The following is a 19,639-nucleotide window of genomic DNA, read 5'->3' as shown; positions in this document are numbered from 1 at the left end:
CATTTCCTATCTCCGGGCTGCCCACCGGTTGTCACTTTAAACCCAGTGATTTTCTTCATTCCACTCCACACATCCCCTGTGGTGTTCTGCTGAAGCTTGAACTCCAGCTTCCTCCTGAAGGACTTCTTGTATTTTTCTGAGCTCTTAGGCTTTGCTGGACTCTCCTCGGAGAATAAACAAATGGTTTTATCTCTCTCTCTCTCTCTCTCTCTTTATATATATATAAAAATATTTTATACAGGACTTCATGAGTATTGTGCAACTGATACATAATTACGTGAACATATCCACTGTGTTTGTAGCCCATATGTATTATCACAGCAGGGCTGCTGTACATCGAATGACCAGCAGATGTCAGTACTTCCAAAGGGGCTTCATCACACCTTCAGAGCAAAGCTTTACCCAGCCGGAACTTTGAGAACTAATTAGAACTATGAGAGGTGTTCCTCTCACAGTTCTAATTAGAAGTCACTCTATAGAACACAAACACCTGAATGTTGAATATAATATGACAGTCCAGTGTGTTTCAACTACCCAGTCTTACCTGTCGACAAGGACCGCCTTGATGACGACTGAAGACTTACTTGTTGTGCCCCACCTCCCACTATTGGTGACGTCACGAAAGGACAAATCATTTTAGCGCGAGGTCATTCGGCCTCTTCGAGCAGCCGGTTACAGCGAAGCGGAGGCGCCATCTTAGGACACTGAAAGTGAGTCGTGCTTTTCTTCTTCAGAGAGAACAGAGGAAAGAATTAATGGCGATTAGTTTGTTATGGACGTGTAACTGTCAAACCGCGATTCATGTTGAAAGGCGGGTTTATTTTATTTCTGTCTCTAATGTGAAGCGCAGACACTCCTCCTTTAGGTCGCGTTAGCTTGATGTAGCATAGCATTTTACCGTGTCGTTAAAGCCAGTGTAATGCTAGCCTGCCGTGCATTTTGAGCTCATGTACAGCTGGTTGGTAACCTTTCGGCGACTTTTATTAACGTTAGATAACTGTTGTAGTTTAGGTGCGTTGAGGTCATTAAGCCAAGATTTTCCTGCTGACAGTCAAACTAAGCTGAGCAGCACGTGACCCACTCTCGCGAGTGGGTTGGTTGTGTTAGCAGTTAGCTTAGCTCACGCTAACCTTGTCTCTCATTGCACTGCAGCTCCGCCGGCAGGACGCCACCATGTATCCCACTACACTGACGCAGATCGCCCGGGCCAACCCGTTCAGCGCCCCCCTCTTCACCCTGCAGAAAGTGGAAGAACCCCTCCAGAGCCATAAGGGCCAGAGGAGCCGACGATTGGCAGCAGCTGCCACCGTAGACGGTAAAGCCGGCCGAGACTCCGAAAGGTCGCTGCAAGGCTAGCGTTAGCTTAGCTGAGCAGATGTACCCGGTTGCGGCTAACTACTTTCGCACATTATATGTAGTCGGACTTACTATTTGAGCAGGCACGTGTACTCGATTTGTTTTATGTACGGGTTAGGTGGTCCGGAGGACTGTTGGATGATGATGTTGGAGCAGTCGGGCCTGCCCTGCATACAGGCCGCCCGTGGAGGACACGGAAGGACACAGCAGCGCTCAGCCTTTGCACAGCAATGCGCTGTTTGACACACTTTAAGGATTTTCTGAACGCTAATTATAACAAAAATGAATGTGACCCTGACTCTGAGCTGCTCAGGGGTCACCTTTGAAGGCAGATGGCGCAATGGCTGTGGTACACAGTACAACAGTGTTCTTATCTGGGGCCTTGCAGTCTGCAAACAGGTTTTCAGAGAACCAAGTCTCAGCACAAGATTTGAACTTCCTTCCCTGCTCAAGTCTAGGCCCAGCCATTTGACATCAAGCTTGGATCATTTGTTTTTGAAACAGAAACTGCAGTTTTTACGTTTGTTAGTGTTTGTTTAAGTTTGGAAGACAAAATATCCAATTTCCTAGTTAAATGATACGGGCAGTAAAAAGCTCTTTGGGTAAGAGGAAAAGTGGATGACAAACTTTCCATAAGCTCACTGCTCCAGACTCAGTCATGCTGAGCTCATATTGCCCTGTTCTTAAAGTCTGTCCTGTGTTTCTTCAGAGGGAGACAGTTGTGAGTTCGGCTCACAGAAGTATTTCATCCTGTGTGGCTTTGGTGGGATTCTGAGCTGTGGCACCACACACACAGCTGTCGTTCCCCTCGATCTGGTCAAATGCCGAATGCAGGTCTGTCGCTGCGGCTTGCTGCCATCGTCTTTGGCCCACTTACCATAATTCTGTTTGTCCTTTTAAAAAAAATTAATGCATCTTTCCATGGGAGAAATGTCACCAGCATAGTTGTGGTGAATTTGTTTTTGCCATTAGTTCCCATTAATCTGACATGTTGGAGTGATCATAACATACCTGCATGATTTTTCACGGTATTGTTAAATGAATGCCACCCACAGAAGAGGACCAGTGTCTGAAGGTCAGAAGGACCGACCTGAGGGAGAACAGTTTCTCTTTTGACAGTTTTATTACACACAGCTGAGTTTGGCTTAGGCAACACACTGACTGTTCATTAACAGGACTGCAAAGACAGCCGTACGTTTGATACGACAGTTTCTCTGCTGTGTGTAATCATTCCAATGAAATGAATATTGTTTTATTTCAGTTTAATCAGACCATGTTTTTAATCAGTTGGGGATCCTGCTAATGTTTTGCATTTGTTTTTAGACTTACTGACATATTGACGATCTGTTGGAAGTTTGAAGTGTGTTAAGAAAAGCAGTAAACGAGGAGAGAGAACTGCCTAACTGCAAAACATTACTGTGGTCCCTGACCGCTCATACTGAATTTGTACAGTGATTTGATCATACTGTCCTAATGATTGGTGGCATGTTGGTGACAGAGGCATCCATAATGGAAGGGTGTTGGCACTGAATTGAAACCGTTGCGACCTGGAGCAAAACACACTTATTTGGTGTTTCAGTGGTGACTCCTTCCATTACTTGGCCCTGTGTTTGTTGATTTTTGTCCTGTTGCATGTGACCTTGCATGCTGCATGTCTTTGTCCCCTCCCTTCTACCACAGAGGAAGTCAGCTGCGAGTTTGGCTCCTCAAAGTACTATGCTCTGTGTGGCTTTGGGGGTATCCTGAGTTGCGGCCTAACACACACAGCAGTGGTGCCCCTCGACCTTGTCAAGTGCCGTCTGCAGGTTTGTATGGAAGCTGAACCTCCCAGTAGCCAGCATCTACGCCAGCCTCTCAAACCTTCAACTAATGAGTATGTTAGCAAGGAGTCTATGAATTATTGTATATTAAAATAAATATCAGTCATTGAGTTGAAGTGACTTTGAACAAACAAAGACAACTGTTTGCTTCTTGAGAATGTGGATCCTGAGTGTACAAGAGCTTGTTAAACCAAGCAAAGCAGAAATGGACAAGTTTAATTAACAGTAAATGACTCTATTTGCCCTCACACAGTATTATTATAAGTGTTATTAACAGTAACCTGACATGAAAACAGACGTCTCCAGTCCAAGTATGTTCTTAGTGTCAGCCTTCTGGTGCTGGTTACCTGCAGACAACACTACCCCTAAAACCCCTGTGTTCAGAGCTGATATGGTGATCACGCCAGTGTTTCTGTTCCTTAGGTGAATCCTGATAAATACAAGAGCATTGGCAATGGATTTGCAGTAACGGTGAGAGAAGATGGTGTCAGAGGTCTGGCAAAGGGCTGGGCTCCTACCTTCATTGGCTACTCCATGCAGGGACTCTGCAAGTTTGGTTTCTATGAAGTGTTCAAGATCCTCTACAGTGACCTGCTAGGAGAGGTGAGTGGAACTTTTTGACACTTGACTGGGAACGCCTGCCAAAGCAGGGTGGGCACGAGTCATGCTTCTGGTCTACAGAAGAAAGATGGGATGAGTTTAAAGGAGTCCTTTGAGCGTTTATTGACCATGAAGCTGCTCTGAGTTGTCACATTATTTTGGAGAAATCTGAACTGCCTTCTTCATGTGTGTAAATGCAGTGTAGGCTATGTGTGACTTGCTTGGAACTACTCTTATTTTCTCCCACTGTGTGACCAACAGGAGAATACGTACCTGTGGAGAACCTCCCTGTACCTGGCTGCCTCAGCTAGCGCAGAGTTCTTCGCTGACATCGCTCTGGCTCCAATGGAGGCTGCCAAAGTCCGTATCCAGACCCAGCCAGGCTATGCTAACACCCTCAGAGAGTGTGCCCCCAAGATGTATGCAGAGGAGGGCCTCTGGGCGTAAGTTTGTTCCATAACGTTTGGTAGCACTTGATTGAATAATTAAACGGAGAACAAGTTTGTGATGCTAACACGCTCCTTAGATCCACCTCTGGAGGGTGCTGTTCTCTGAGCAGAGCTCCTCAGCAGCTTTCTGGCTGTACAGTTGGAGGTGCTTGAGTCATTGGCGTGTGAGAACAGTCTACCTGTCCCCCAGCCCATCTGCTGCACTGGCAACCCTGTCACTGGGCAGGGATCTCCCAGTGCAGCGAGCCTGGGGGACGGACACATTCGACATAGTCTCTGCATAGAGCTGGAAGACAGTTTGGAGTGATTTTTTTTTTTTATTTATTTTTTAAACTACATTTAACCAGCAAAATGTGTAAGCTACACAGGTACCTGAGCCTAAAACTTACTTTAAAATTAGGGGATATTTATCTCTATATGAAGTTCTAGTGCCAAGTGTCTCTGAGCTCATTCCTTGTTTTTTGCCTGTAATCCCAGTTTCTATAAAGGAGTGGCTCCCTTGTGGATGAGGCAGATCCCCTACACCATGATGAAGTTTGCCTGCTTTGAGCGAACTGTGGAGCTGCTCTACAAGTATGTTGTCCCTAAGCCCCGCAGTGAGTGCACCAAACCTGAGCAGCTGGTCGTGACCTTTACGGCTGGTTACATTGGTGAGTTTGGGGATGTTTCCCTGCTGATGTTGATTAAATGCTGCCATGTATTTTGAGTAACTACTAGACCTTTAGTTGTAGCATGCAAAGTAAACTCCAATCATTTTTGCTGTATAAGGCTAGAAAATCAAGGTTGAGGTTTCTAATGTCTCGTTGCTTTGTGTGCAGCTGGTGTGTTCTGTGCCATCGTGTCCCACCCTGCTGACTCGGTCGTGTCTGTGCTGAACAAAGAGAAGGGCAGCACTGCTATGCAGGTCCTCAAGAGGCTGGGACCCAAAGGTTTGTATCAACATTATTTCAGTTGTTTCATCAGCAGTAGTATGAAACGAGGTTTAAGACCATCCACTGCTGGAGGAGCAGAGCTTCTCAGCAGCTCCTATGTTGTGGGAGGAGTTTGAGTCATGGCATACCTGCAATCAGGCCTCAGTTGTGTCTCAGGGGTTCAGGAGTGCAACTTTGTGAACAATTCACTTTTACACTGCTCACCTCCTGTACTTGGTTTACATTCAAGTAGGGTTGAATGATGACTTTGTGTCTAGCACATTTTTGTGTTCAGTGGATAGCAAAGTGGCTTTTGTGTCTACTGAAGTAGGACTTGATTGACCTGAACCACTGTTTTGTGAGGTGAGGAATAACGGACTGCTGTCTCTTTCAGGTGTGTGGAAGGGTCTTATTGCCCGTATCATCATGATTGGTACTCTGACAGCCCTGCAGTGGTTCATCTACGATTCTGTGAAGGTGTACTTCCGCCTGCCACGCCCCCCTCCACCTGAGATGCCCGAGTCCCTGAAGAAGAAGCTCGGTCTTACAGAGTAACCCATCTTGTCACTGAGCTGCATTCTCCAGAAGCAACACATTTAAACCCCCAAATTCCTACAGCACACAGCAGCCACTGTATTTATGTCCTCAGCTCCTGCTGCTCTTCAGGGCCCAGGGGTGCTACTTCTCATGTATATTTAAAAGCAAAACGGGCGAGAAGATGGAGCCGTCACTCTTGGCTGATCAAGGGTCTGACATAATTTTTCTCTGTAGAAACATCAGTCTGGTTTTATCAGTTCCTGTCCTTAGATTATTTGGAAATTCTAATTAAATATTTCCTGGAAAACACCTGTTGTCTGTTTCTGCTTTGAATTAAAGCGTTTGTTTTTAAGGTTATACAACATCTATCACAGTGCATCTGCCCTGTGCAGGAATATCAATTTTAAAGGAGCGCTACTGCTATAACTGGGAAGGTTCTGTGTATTACACTGAAATTTGCAGTGGTTTAAGGCAGGGGCGGAGCGTGGGGGTGGCTTACTGGGCTTAAGCCCGGGTAGTTTTGTCAGAAGCCCGGGATCTTTTGGAGTGTAATTTTTTCATAGTTAGATGCCTGGCTGACAACTGTATAAAAAAAAAAAGTACACACAATATTCGAAGCACATAGTGCACACTGTGGGAATTTACGACTGTGCGTGAATCCCCCCTGATATTGGTATGATCCGAGCTCAGGCACTAAGCGACTGAGCGAGGGGGCGGGGCAGCTGCTGCCTGTGAGTGCGCTGTTGGAGAGACGGAGCCAGCCATACTAAGGAGAGCTTAAGTTTGACCAGGTACCAAAGCAAATCATTCGTACCGTACAAATAATGTAAATATGACGGTGCATCACGAAAGATTGATATCAAACTGATCACTTGACCAATATTACGTTACTTGCTCTTCAAGTGAATCAACAAATGGCGAAATGAAAAGCCGAACAAATGCTATTTTTTTAGAGTCTTAGCTTACATGTGTTTATTTCATATTTTCAGTTCTTACCCTCCCCGACTAAATCGGTTTCAGTTATGTACTGAAATATAAGAATGGACATTAGAGGGTTCTTTCAAAGAAAAAACTCAGGTAAATGTTATTTTATATATTATGCTTTGTATGTTGTTCAGTATATTTCTATGCAAAACAAGAGGAATTTCAGTACACAGCAGTATATTCACATTTGTAACCAGATATTTACATACACTTTAGGGAGAAAACATAAAACATTTTTACTGTACAACATCAATTTAGAGTAAACTTTTAGATAAATATTGAAAATATCTTTTGAATTAGTTAAATGTCAGAATAAAGAGAGACAGAGCTGTCTATTTTTATCACTTTGATCAAATTTAGGAGTACATGTACACTAAGTTTGTTAATTAATAAGAAACTCCAGACGTTTCTGTTCTGAGCTGAAGAAGCTTCTGATAGGTTAGTAGAGTCCATGTGAGTAAATTGGTGGCACAGCTGTGGATGCATATAAGGCAAAACACAGAGCCTGTTTCTGTGACATGGGAAAATCAAGAGATGTCAACCAAAACACCAGGAAAAGAACTGTGGAGCTCCATAAGTGTGGCTCAATTTGAATACAATTTGGTGCCATTTGCAATTAAGAAATACAGATAGTTTCTCTCTTTACTCTTAAAGTTAACAAATATGTTTTTATATTTATCAATCTAAAAAAAATAAACATTTAGTCTGATTTGATGTTACAATTAAAAAAGTGTTTGTGTTTTGATCTGAAGAGTTTGTAAATATCTGGTTTCAACTGTATATTTGATGATTGTCAGCACAAAGAGGGAGAGAGAGGAACAGAGAGGGAGAGAGAGGAACAGAGAGGGAGAGAGAGGAGAATGAGGACAGAACAGAGATGAACAAGAGCAGGTGAGACACACATGTTAGTCAAATGGTTGTTTACCAAAAGTATCACCGTATCATAGGTCCTCATGTATCTTGTACCTAGTGTTTCTTTTTAGGTTTGCTATTTTTCAAATTCTATATTTATTAAGTTATGCAGGCTTGTTTGCACAACAAGGCTAAATAATTATATAAACTTTTCTCAATCTAAATAGTGTACTTTGGTAGAATTAAAAAAATAAGTGTAGTGCAGGTCTATGATGATTTTTAGTGCTACTATCATCTAGTTCTGATTGTGGTTCTGTCTTGGTTAAATCCTAAGTAGTCCTGATTTTGAACTGTTGTAGTCCTGTTTTAATTCCGGATCAGTTCTGGGTCTGGTTGAATTGGGGTTTAGTCCTCGTGTCTTGATACAGCCCCGACTTTGTTCTGCCTTGCTGCTTATTTAAAAAACTAGTTTAAGGTGTCCTGCATATGTGATATATATTTTTCCCTATATGAAGTCATTCTTTTTTGAACAAAACTCAAAACAGAGCCTATCAATCTTTCAGTCATTTCTAACCCCCCCCCCCCCCCCCCCCCAAAAAAAAAAAAAAAAAAAATCCCACATGCATACTACCCTTTAGGGCTAAGCCCCGGGTGTTTCAAATGTCTGGCTCCGCCTCTGGTTTAAGGTGGTGTAGTTGTGATTAGAGCTGGGCGATATGAGATTTTTTCATATCACGATATGTTTTTTTCATTTCAGGCGATAACGATATCTATCACGATATAAGCCAAATAACTTGTAAGAATTTGTAAGATTTAAATGTGCTGTTGCTCACAAGTAAAATGTGAAATAATCAGCAGCTTGTTCTTATTTAAATATTTATTTCCCATAATAAGTTCAACAGGGTAGATGTACTTAAGGAACATGAGACTTTTTCAGATAAATAAAGGCAAATATTGCAAACTACACAAAAGGCAGCCACTAAAGCATTTAAGTTTCAAAATAGAACAAACGAAACAGACTAAATTGTCAATTCCACTTAGAAACAAAATATTAATTCTAAAAATAAATCTTAGTTTGTTTTACAGAAGAACAGACAAAACTGACTAACTTTTGTCAATATCAAATAAACTGAGAACTAAAAGGAAATTCTCAATCTCTCCTTGTTGTATAGCTTAGCTTTTCAAACAGTTTTAACAGTTACTTTAGTCTGACAAAAGCCGAATGACGAATTAGCGCTTCCAGTTAGAGACTGAGGCTACGTCCACACGTACACGGGTATTTTTGAAAACAGAGATTTTCCGTTTTCGTTTTAAAAAATAATCCCGTCCACACATAAAGGCAGAAATGAAGGAAAACGCTGCTATGAACATGCCAAAGCAGCAGGTGGCGCTAGATTCCTAACCGTGCAGAAATGTTGGCCAATCAGAAGTCTAGAAGCCTCTGTGGGAAAAAGTAAACAAAGCTGGGGCATAGAAGCAGAACCGAGTCGTATGTGTGGAGGGACAGTAACTGTGTGTATATGTAAGCATTTAAACACTGCAGAGAGTAGAATTAACAGTAACAGTATTGTAGAAATTCATTTCACCGAAACAATAACGTGGCGCACAGTGTGACGCATGCACCAGTTTATTGTATTTCCAGACTTGCTTTCGGCACAATTTACAGTGCACGCTACTCTGTTTTTTGTCAGACTTGAAATAGCCGAAATACCTTCACACTACGGAACTTCTATGGCTCTTCCGTTCGACAATCTCTCCGGCGTTGGAACCATTATCTGTTTTCTCTTCGGTCACGCTCGGTTGATTTTTCTAGTCGGCGCACTCATTTCCTCCATTACCCGCTGGCTGCTTCCCAAACAAACACACGTGCGGCTTGGCACTTGTGCTGTACGTAACAAGTCACGCGACGTGACGCTGCGGCTGTGATTGGTTCGGCTCTGCGCTACTTAATTTGGATTGGCTGACCTTTTTTTTTTTTTTTTTTTTTAAGAGGACAAGAGCGGCGAGGTCTATCGCGATAGCTTAATTTCTCTATCGAGTAAAAGTTATATCGCGATACATATCGTTATCGTTCTATCGCCCAGCTCTAGTTGTGATGCATCATATGCTGCTAGTTTCAGTTGCCTGAGGTCATCAGCATGGAGAACCAGATTTCTGTCAACTGTTTGCGTAGTGTAATACACTCACTGGAAGATCGGTACATTTTAATTAGAGATGACTGACTAGTCTTTGTTCACTGTTCAAGGTGTTCTTGGTGGGCCTGTGTTTTAGAGTACCACCAGAGGGAGGTCTTACTCCACCTTCAGGCTGAAGAAGTTGAGAGGGATGTTTCTCCTACCGAAAATGCTATGGAATTATATTTGGGTACGAAGGGAGAAAAATATATCATCTGAGCAAATAACTTCATTTGATGGCCACATTTGTTGTCACTCATGCAATCAACAACCTACCCATGCAGAACTCTGCAGCAATGCACACAAACCATTCAATATGCTGCGCAAGCACTGCTGCAGTTTGATGCACTCACTCTATGAATCAAGTGACTGGAGGGCAGAGCCCAAAGGAAGAGAACTCACAATGCAATTGGCCACACATAAGCAGTGTTCAGAATGAAGTTTCCCAATTATCAACAGTTGCTGTGCAGTAGTAGAAAGATTGACCATTGTCACTTTAATGCTGAAGAACAGACCTTTTCTGATTTATTTTTTTTTTCCTTCAAAAAATTATAGTGAGCATCAGGAAAGATCCTTATTTAGCAAATATAAACCTGGCCATTTCATTACCATACCCCACAACCTTAAATTTGAAACTATTGACAATTTAAGTGTAAAGTTAAATGATTACTAGCATCTTAGCTGCCTTTTCTTTTAAAAGCCACACTATTAGCCATAGTTGATGGTCACATAGGCATTCATTTTACTCTTTTACCACGTTAATTTTACTTTAATCACTCAGCTGTTAGGACTGCGGTCCTCTACTTCTAGTTGGCTAGAAGTAGGCCCATAGGCTGTGCCTATGAGACCTGCTTACTATTTGTTGTTGGTATTTATACACCTCTCTGCATTTAATTATTAGTTATTATAATATCTGGAGTCCAGAGGAGGTCTTTGTCCAGTCTTCCTCCCCTCACGCCACCCAGTCGCTGCCCCTCCCTAAGCAAGTCAAGTCAAGTGGCTTCATTGTCATTCCAACCATGTGCAGTGGTACAGTACACAGTGAAACGAGACCATGAAGCTACATATGACATATAACAGACAATCAACACAGGACTTTACAAAGTTCAATGTGCAAAAATTGCAAATAAACAAAACAAAGAGTGCAACACCAGACAGAGCAGAACGATATAGACACAACAGTGGAAACTGAGCATTGTACAAAAAGTAACTTGGAGGTGTGTGTGTGTGTCAGTGCAGTTACTCAGTGTTCAGGAGTCTGACGGCCTGGGGGAAGAAACTGTTCGGCAGTCTGGCAGTGACGGCCCGAATGCTCTGGTACCTCTTGCCAGAAGGCAGCAGGGTGAAGAGTGTATGTGAGGGGTGCGTGGGGTCCTCCACAATGCTGGTGGCTTTGCGGATGCAGTGGGTGTGATAGGTGTCTATGATGGAGGGAAGAGAAGTTCTCCGCCAGGTGGACACCAAGGAATTTGGTGCTCTTGACAGCCTCCACAGATGCTCCATCAATGTTAAGTGGACAGTGATCTCTCTGTGCTCTCCTGAAATCTTTTGTTTTGTCCACATTCAGACACAGGTTGTTGACTCTACACCAGTCCATTAGATGTTGCACCTCCTCTCTGCATGCTGGTGTGAGATTATAGCATAACATATGATCAATTATTCCATTGTCCTCATCTCAGACTGTGGTTGATGGTTAATGTACACAGCAAATCACTGGAGTTAAATATTCTGGAGTTAGGCATAAAAGTGCGCAAGAGTTACATTCCGGGAGTTTATTTTTCACCTTATACTACAGTCAGTGTTGGGGAGTACTCTAAAGCGGTGTAATATTTAGGTGTTCATTCACTGGGTGCTAAGGAGTCTAATTCAACACATTGCTGGTGTTGTTTGTCTGTCGACCGTTACAGCGCCTATCTGTGTTTCTTTCTTGGACTCCGACATGTAGGAGGTAAAAATACTTTATTTACTTTGGAATTTTCTGTGAGTGTAGTGATGTTATTTATATATATATATTCAGTTACATGGATGCACAAGTAAAATATAAAGTTAACTAACTAGCACTACATGTGTTTTCTGTATGTTATGCTGATTTGGAGATAGCAGCTAGGCTAATGCTAGTCAAAAGTTAGCTAACTTACTTATCTTACTGTATTTTAAGATACACATTTCACGTTGTCAATGAAAACGTTTATTTCTATTTCTTAATTTTAACACCAACGTTTAATTTAACGTTAGCTAACTACAGTAATATTCTGTTTAGACTCATGGTAATGGCCGTATTTAACCAAAGAGAGGTGCAGCCTGCACTGATGAGATGTTGAGGTACCATTAACATCAGTTAGTTAGTCCTGCTGCACACTGAGACATGCACACAACCCTGTCTCCAGAACTGTAAAGACAAGGACACAGCAAACATGCAGTCACATTGTCTGCTAAACCAGCCTAGCTAAATAGATTTTAAGCAATATTTAGTGTGGACAGGCTAACTCAATGTAAGACAGTGTTCGTTGATTAAGTTATACACAGTTTACATAGAGTTACCATAAACAACCTCTTCTTCTTGTGTTGTGTTTCATAGTAGTAAAGGTATTTTTTTCCGTAGGTGGCCAAGATGTTGATAAAAGTAAAACACAGAGAGACAAAGAAATATGCAAAATTGGAAGAAGTCAGCTTCACAGATTTTGTGAGAGCAGGTAAGTTATGGTTTGTACTAAGTCATTAAAGAAGAAATGATAATGTTGTTATTAACTAAGTGATGATTTTACTTCAGTGCAGCAGAAGTTTCTTATACCAGAAAATGCAGCACTGAAAGTCACGGATGAGCAGGGTATAGAGGTGGATGAGGATATCTTTCCTGAACTTGCAGCAGTCAAAGAGGTGTGTTTTGTCATCTATACAGCTGAAGGTAAGTAAATATATGCTCTGATAGATTTTGAAGGATTTGATTTGTACAGTTACTCTTAAATAAACATTTTTAATTTGTCTAATATCCTGTGGTAACAATCACAAAATGCTGTTTTCATGGCTCAACAGTAAGTTGGATTTATCACATGCATTTCAGACATCCTGGAAACACAATCATCCAAGAAGCTGCGTGACTGCTCAGACCTAACACACTATGTGACACTCACACCTTGTGGTATGTAAATTGTATATTACCATAATAAAATACAAAATAACCATCTGTTCTCCTGGGAGAAAGTATAATTTAATCAAACCGTGCAATTTACTGGCCCTGTGTGCATAAATGGTATCTTTGTTGTGTTGTGTTTTTGATTGTATATACCTTGTATTCTAATATTTTTATTTGTCACCCTCAGATTTGACTGTCCTGAAGCAACATGTGGAAGAGCCCTCCTCTCCAAGTCTAACAGATACATTGTCTGTCTCAACCACCAGCAGTCAGAGCAGTGACACAAGTGATGCCGGACTTCAAATGGTTCAGCCTCTATTGGACAGCATACATGAAAGAAATGTAGATACAGTACTTAATTGACTTATACTTGACTCTTTAGTTGCCATTACTTGAAAAAGCTTAAACACGAAGATAAAACAGATTAGAGAAAAATAATTTAATATAGTATTTCATGTAGTTTGCTCTGCAACTGTAGTGTGTAATAAGACTTGCTCTCTCTCTCTCTCGCTCTCTCTCTGTTTTTGTTATGCATGTTAACCATGAAACGTGTTTCCATGATCAGTGTCCTGCTTTTCAGGTAAATGAAACCATTTTTAAGAAGATACTGGTCCTAGAAAGGGAGAAAGTAAGACATTTCAAATGTTTTGATGCCCAAATGTCATATGGGTGTGATTCACAATTTTATGTTCTGTGAGAGAGTTGCATTACTTAATTTGTTGGCTTGATGGAGACTTTACAGAGTCTACCTCACATTAACACTGCATTACAAGAAGTGCTTATTCTGTAGTCATTTTTTTCCTTTAATTCTGTTTTTTTTTTCTTTTCGCCCAATGTTAGGCCTTTCTGACCTCAACTGTTTAGCTGCCAGTAATGGTGGATATTATGCTATTACAGTACTGTTACACAGAATGTATGTTAATCCATGCAGCATTCATATTTGAATATGTTATTTTTGATAAATAAAATCCATACATTCATAATAATCACTATTGTGTTTTTGTAGTAATTTGCACCAAAAACCTAAAACCTTTTTCAATTGATGAGTAACACTACAAAAGAGTTAATATCAAACTTAACTCTAGTTATGAGTTAAATTTTACTCTATATGGTAGTAGAAATTTCACTCCGTGAGAGTTTAGTTTTAACTCCTATAAAGAGTTGAAAAATCAACTCCCGGAAAAGAGTTACTCTAACTCTGCACTAGAGTTCATTCGATGGTCACGCATGTACACTCAAATGTAGTTAATCTGAACTCCCTGAGAGTTTATTCCAAAGACCAGAATTTGCTGTGATAGAAGTCAAAAGCTGGAATTGTGCAATAGATATTGTTCATTACTGATAGATCCTATTTTCTAGTACAAATGGCACAGTTTTGTGTGTGTGAGAGAGAAAGACAATTTAGAATTTTATTTTTATATTTTTTTGCTCTATAAAAGTGATTGATTCTACTATTAAATATCCAAGGAACCAAAAGTAAGCTGTCTGACAGCATAGTGCTGTACTCGGGTGATATAGTACTGTGAGGTCTGAGGAATATAAGATGGGGCCTGATTATTCAAGACCTTCTATGTGAGGAAAAGGGTTTTTAATTTGCTTCTGGATTACCAGGGAGCCACTGCTTCCTGTTAAATTTTGCAGATACATTTGCATGCATCCACTATCATACGCTCACGTTGTGCCTCATGATCCTAATAGTGCATTTGCTAAAATGATGTAGTAGAGCTGTGGAACATAAAAATCAGACACTGCATTTCAAACTGAGTTAAAAGGAACTACTGTGTCACAAATGAAATGATAGCGCCTAGCAGATTTACCTGATGCTCATCTAATGGGCCTGAGCCTGGCCTGGGTCACAGAAACTCCCCCTTACACACACACACACACACACACACACAGACACACACAGTGTGCTGTTGTACTGATGGTGTCATTACAATCCATTTGTTGCCCACAAAATGGGCAGCTTCTACACTGGCAGCAATAGTGTTGTCTTCTATTGGGATAAGGTTGCATCTCAGTGGGTACAACAGGGCCGCCTGGCAGGATAAGGTTGCCGGGGGTCATGGGAAATGGAGTCTATTTATGTGTTCCCTGTTTGTGAGGCAACACTGTCATCTGTGAATGATTGAATAAAACATCAACACTATGGGGGATAAAAAGGTTTGTCAGACGCTCAGTTTACTCATCTCCTCTTTTTGGGTGGATCGCTCCAGTAATTTCCACGTTTAGGTAGAATACGAAGAATCCATTGATTTGATAAACTAACAGGGTTATTGCACATGCTGCTTGAACAGTATGTGTGGCCTATTTTAGTACTCCATCTCCAGCACGTCCCACTGTTGATGGAAATAGCAGTGGCCTCCATCAGGGACAGTCAGGGTTTAGCCTTCATTATCAGGTCCACTTTCAACTATGTTTCCATTGCACTGCGCCAAGTCCACACAGACAGGCAGATCATGCACCGAGGACCCCGTAAACTTGCTTTTTTCCTTTCTTTCTCTCTTACTGTTTTGAGTTTTAAAAAAGTGTTTGTGCACTTTAGAGTCCAAAAGATTTCAGTTTTTAAAATATATATATATTTTATTTATTTTTTTTTTTTTTTATTAAAATTTTTTTTATTTAAAATATTTTTACTGAACACTGTAATGTGTCCTATGAAAAAACATATTAGATAACCTGCAAACGACTAAAAAACAAATGTATATGGATTGTTACAAACTTTATCATTTAGTGTTATTTTACATTAACAGTATTTTTGCCAACGTGAATGGTTGAACGAGGGCACTGGGTATTTCTGTCGCACCCTGGCCAAAGATTAAACCAAAGTTGAACTCTGTAGCATTAACTTGACTCACCTTGTCTGAAGGAAGAGAAAACCTTCTAATTAGCAGATGATCTGCTCTACCTCCTTAGCTACAGGCACCTCATGACAACAAAGGAGTTGGAACATTCTGACTGCCCTCGAGTTGCTCAACCTGGGGTCCAGACTTAAAGCTGATTACTCCAGAGCAGGGGTGTCAAACTCATTTTACATGATAGGCCACCTATCACTCTTAAGAAATATCTTTAGCAGTGCACATTCAGGCCTGTGAGACTCATTTAGACACTCAGACACTGAGCCATAGCTGTGTGCTACATGCAGACATTTCTGCATCTATGCCATTCAAAGACACTTTGTATATACTTTTGTCACGGCGGGGTGCGCCGATGTGTGCGGAAACAGGACCCAAAAGCAGATGATGACGAGGAATAGTAATGATTAACAGAAAAGTGAACCTTTATTGCGATGACGGCAGGAAATGAACCAAGAGACCAAAGCAAACAGGCAAAACACTAAGAAACAAAACACTGAGCTGGCAAAACACTAAGTAACAAAACACTAAAGGTACTAAGACCAAAAACTATAACTATGACCGAGGTGGAAAATAAACAGGCTAAGACTATGACTGTAACTCTGGTGAGAATAAACAGACGAACTGACAATGGCATGAAGAAAACAAAAGGCTTAAATACAGACATGAGGTGATCAGGGGAAGTGGCGACACATGGGGGAAAACAGCTGACAGACATAAACCTAATGACAGGACCAGGAGAGGAAAGCTAAATACAATGAACAAAGAACACATGACATTGTCAGAATAAAACAGGAAATGACAACACAACTTAACAGACCTAATACGTGATGAAATAAATAGAAAACCCCAAAACATAGAAAACCCAGGAACAATAACTGCCTAAACTAAAGGCAAATAGGAAATAACACAAACTAATAACATATCAAAAAATACAAAGAAAACTCAGAGTGCTGGGTCGGAGACCCAGCCTGTGACACTTTAAGTAATATTCAATACTAAACTGTCACTTTAGTCTTTTTCAAGGAAGCTAATTTTTAACTCTGTATTGTCAGAACCCCCCAACTATGTTTATGGATTTGCTACTACTAGGGAGACACACACGAGGTTTAAGGCCTGGACAAATTTGAATCCTGCACAATGGAAAATAGCTGAAAAGAAAAACGGGTATGACTTTATCCAGGTCCTAGTCTTATAAAGTCTGCACTCAGCTTTGCGGTTTACAATAACAATATTACTGAAATTTAGCCAGATGCTGCTCATTTTATGTTTTCTTTCGTTTCTTTACTCTTTCCCGAGATGCTTGCATTTAAATCCGGTGTTGTGCCAAAAATGATCGCCAGCTGCCAAAAACCGATTTCCGGTATTTGCCAAAAACTGATTGCTCCTATTTAAACTGCTATAAATAACTTGTTGGTCTATAATACGTGAAACATATGTCAAATGTATCCCTCATCATCTTAAGCCACAAACAACAATCCTGTAAAAAGGTAGAAGCCACAATCAGTATTTGGCAGTGGCTTTTATATATCCTTTATTTATCTTGACATTAAAAATGTCTTTTTTTTTTAAGTTCAAGTTGACAGCGGAAATTGCAACAAATATAAAAAATAGTTCTGTAAACATATTTTAAGTGGACAAAAAGGACCGGATTGGTTATAATCTAAGTACAATAAGACAGAGCTATAAAGATACTTGAAAAACAGGTCATTTTTAAATTTTATATGTAACCCCTTTGTAAACCCTGTTCACCGAAGTCTATTTACCAACATACGTAAGGATATTACACATAAAAAAAACATACGGAAACATTGGAAAACAGTTTTGGGCGCAACACCGGCTCCCGGCTGTCCCCTATCTTCTTTTACATAGTGATATGTTCCCAGTCTGTCTTTGCATGTGATTGGCCGCATGATATGCCCATCAAAATAAAGTCCCGCCCCTGCTAGCATGGATCAGCAGGGCTCCAGGACTGAAGATTCGACTATTAATAACGGACATATGAAATTATACAATTGTTAAGCTGTGTCCCAAAACCTAGGCCGCATCTTTCGAGGACCCGGCCTTCGCGGTCTGCGTGGACCGGGTCCTAGTTTAATTATCACATGGAGAGGAATAACATTCCAAGTGGAGTTGAGATATTTTTGTACATTTTTTACCCAATTAATGATAAATGTGTTGTTTAAAGTGCTAAAATCCAGAAAGTTTAGACCGCCTTTATCATATGTGTTCAAGAGAACAAGTTTCCTTAAATACTGAGTCTTATTTCTCCACACAAAGCTAAAGAGCATCTTGTCAGTGTCATTTAGAATAGAATAGAATAATCCTTTAATTGGCCCCTAAGGGGAAATTTGTGTGTAACAGCAGCAAGAAAGACACATATACAAACAAACAGTACACAAGACACAGAACAGAAACATACAGTTTTTACATATTTACACCAAGGACAATGGTTCTGTTGGAGTGAATTGTTAAATGTTGTCATTTTTATGCCACCTCTGATGAAAGGAATTCCACTGTCCTTCCCCCAAGATTCTCGAGGTTCTGGGTGGGGGGCTGTAGTGTTTTATTACAGACACATCCTTGTGCTTTTTGATCTAAGCTTCCTGTGGTCAGCAGGAGGTCACACACACACACACACACACACACACACACACACACATGCACACACACACACACACACACACACACACACACACACACACACACACACACACGCACACATTCTTACAGAAGTTCACACATATACATACAATGCCTGGTCTTAGGACCATGTGGGCGTTGCTTTGCTGTGATGTGTTTTGTGTGAACTGTCTCTCAATAAAAGGCAGCGGGAGGAAGCCAGATTTGGGGTCATTTTCGTGGTGGACACAGACGAGGCCTCCCTTGCGCAAGTAATCGATCGATCGACTGTCTTGTTTTCTTCATGATGAATAAGTCTCTAGAATTAGCGAGGCTTGTGGAAACACAGACCCAGCAGTTACCAAAAGCAGAGTACTGTATCATTATTGAATTAAATTAAATTAAATACAGATAAGAGGCAAAACCTGGTTATAGTGTGAATCGGTTGATAAAATAGTGCAAGTTACAGTGCTGATGTAAACATCTATGTTTGTTGGGAGCAGTTCTGAGTCTGACAGCTGCAGAAGAGGAAAGACCTGCGAAACACTCCTTCATGCATCGAGAATGCAGCAGTCTGTCACTGAAGGAGCTCTGCAGTTCAGCAACATTTAAGAGTTTTTTTCTCCTCATGGATAGACAGAGCTGCATATATTAATCGTAAAATTCGCTCTGCTTTGGTGATCAAAACTCTTCCTCTTAAGAAGAGATCTCTAGGGGCCACTGGTTTAGTCTACTTTGAGTTTTCTGGAAGACAGATTTCACATTTAAGGATGTTCCTCTTGGTTGATCCTTAGTAATTATTATTCCCAAGTATCTCACTTCATTTTTAACTTGTATAGTACAAATAGATGTACTGAAATATTCCTTAAGTTCACACTTGTTAATATTCAGATCTACGCCAGAAGCTCTAGAGAACGCTTTTACTGCTTCCAGAGCTGCAGACATGTGTTTTTGGTTCATCAGAAAAACAGCAGTATCATCAGCCATTTGACTGATTATCAGATTTCTGTCCAGCAGTGAGATACAGTGGGGCAAAAAAGTATTTAGTCAGCCACCGATTGTGCAAGTTCCCCCACTTAAAATGATGACAGAGGTCAGTAATTTGCACCAGAGGTACACTTCAACTGTGAGAGACAGAATGTGAAAAAAAAAATCCATGAATTCACATGGTAGGATTTGTAAAGAATTTATTCGTAAATTAGGGTGGAAAATAAGTATTTGGTCACCTCAAACAAGGAAAATCTCTGGCTCTCACAGACCTGTAACGTCTTCTGTAAGAAGCTTTTCTGTCCCCCACTCGTTACCTGTATGAATGGCACCTGTTTGAACTCATCATCTGTATAAAA

General features: G+C 40.9%; 2 protein-coding genes and 1 non-coding gene across 7 annotated transcripts; all 3 read left to right on the top strand.

Annotated features, from left to right (window-relative positions):
- The first annotated feature begins 624 nt into the window (after positions 1 to 624).
- slc25a3a (solute carrier family 25 member 3a) lies at positions 625 to 5,982 on the top strand. Of its 2 annotated transcripts, none has more exons than XM_085433022.1 (8): positions 625 to 710; positions 1,153 to 1,315; positions 3,037 to 3,161; positions 3,600 to 3,779; positions 4,038 to 4,219; positions 4,703 to 4,875; positions 5,044 to 5,154; positions 5,531 to 5,982. In XM_085433022.1, the coding sequence occupies exons 2-8, from the start codon at positions 1,174 to 1,176 to the stop codon at positions 5,689 to 5,691; spliced, it is 1,074 nt and encodes a 357-aa protein (XP_085289148.1). In that variant the 5' UTR covers positions 625 to 710; positions 1,153 to 1,173; the 3' UTR covers positions 5,692 to 5,982. The 2 variants fall into 2 exon arrangements, with proteins under 2 accessions (XP_085289148.1, XP_085289146.1); XM_085433020.1 differs by lacking the exon at positions 3,037 to 3,161 and adding an exon at positions 2,066 to 2,190.
- On the top strand, positions 4,289 to 4,488 carry LOC146692819 (small nucleolar RNA SNORA53). Its single transcript, XR_014915426.1, has one exon. It is a non-coding gene; the product is annotated as a small nucleolar RNA SNORA53 (small nucleolar RNA).
- Positions 5,983 to 11,022: 5,040 nt separating the features above from the next.
- On the top strand, positions 11,023 to 13,846 carry LOC146692817 (uncharacterized). Of its 4 annotated transcripts, none has more exons than XM_085433019.1 (5): positions 11,023 to 11,631; positions 12,286 to 12,376; positions 12,454 to 12,588; positions 12,745 to 12,822; positions 13,004 to 13,846. In XM_085433019.1, exons 2-5 carry the CDS (start codon positions 12,295 to 12,297, stop codon positions 13,177 to 13,179), a joined length of 471 nt encoding a protein of 156 aa, XP_085289145.1. In that variant the 5' UTR covers positions 11,023 to 11,631; positions 12,286 to 12,294; the 3' UTR covers positions 13,180 to 13,846. The 4 variants fall into 4 exon arrangements, with proteins under 4 accessions (XP_085289145.1, XP_085289143.1, XP_085289144.1 ...); XM_085433017.1 differs by having other exon boundaries at positions 11,944 to 12,376; XM_085433018.1 differs by having other exon boundaries at positions 11,023 to 12,005.
- Positions 13,847 to 19,639: the final 5,793 nt, after the last annotated feature.

Source organism: Copadichromis virginalis, linkage group LG15 (assembly GCF_057382275.1).
Source record: "Copadichromis virginalis isolate Kocher_CV1m ecotype Utaka linkage group LG15, C_Virginalis_male_GT1.1, whole genome shotgun sequence".
NCBI classification, from domain to species: Eukaryota; Metazoa; Chordata; class Actinopteri; order Cichliformes; family Cichlidae; genus Copadichromis; species Copadichromis virginalis.
The sequence above is the reverse complement of the archived record's forward strand: the minus strand, read 5'-3'. Positions and strand labels throughout refer to the sequence as shown.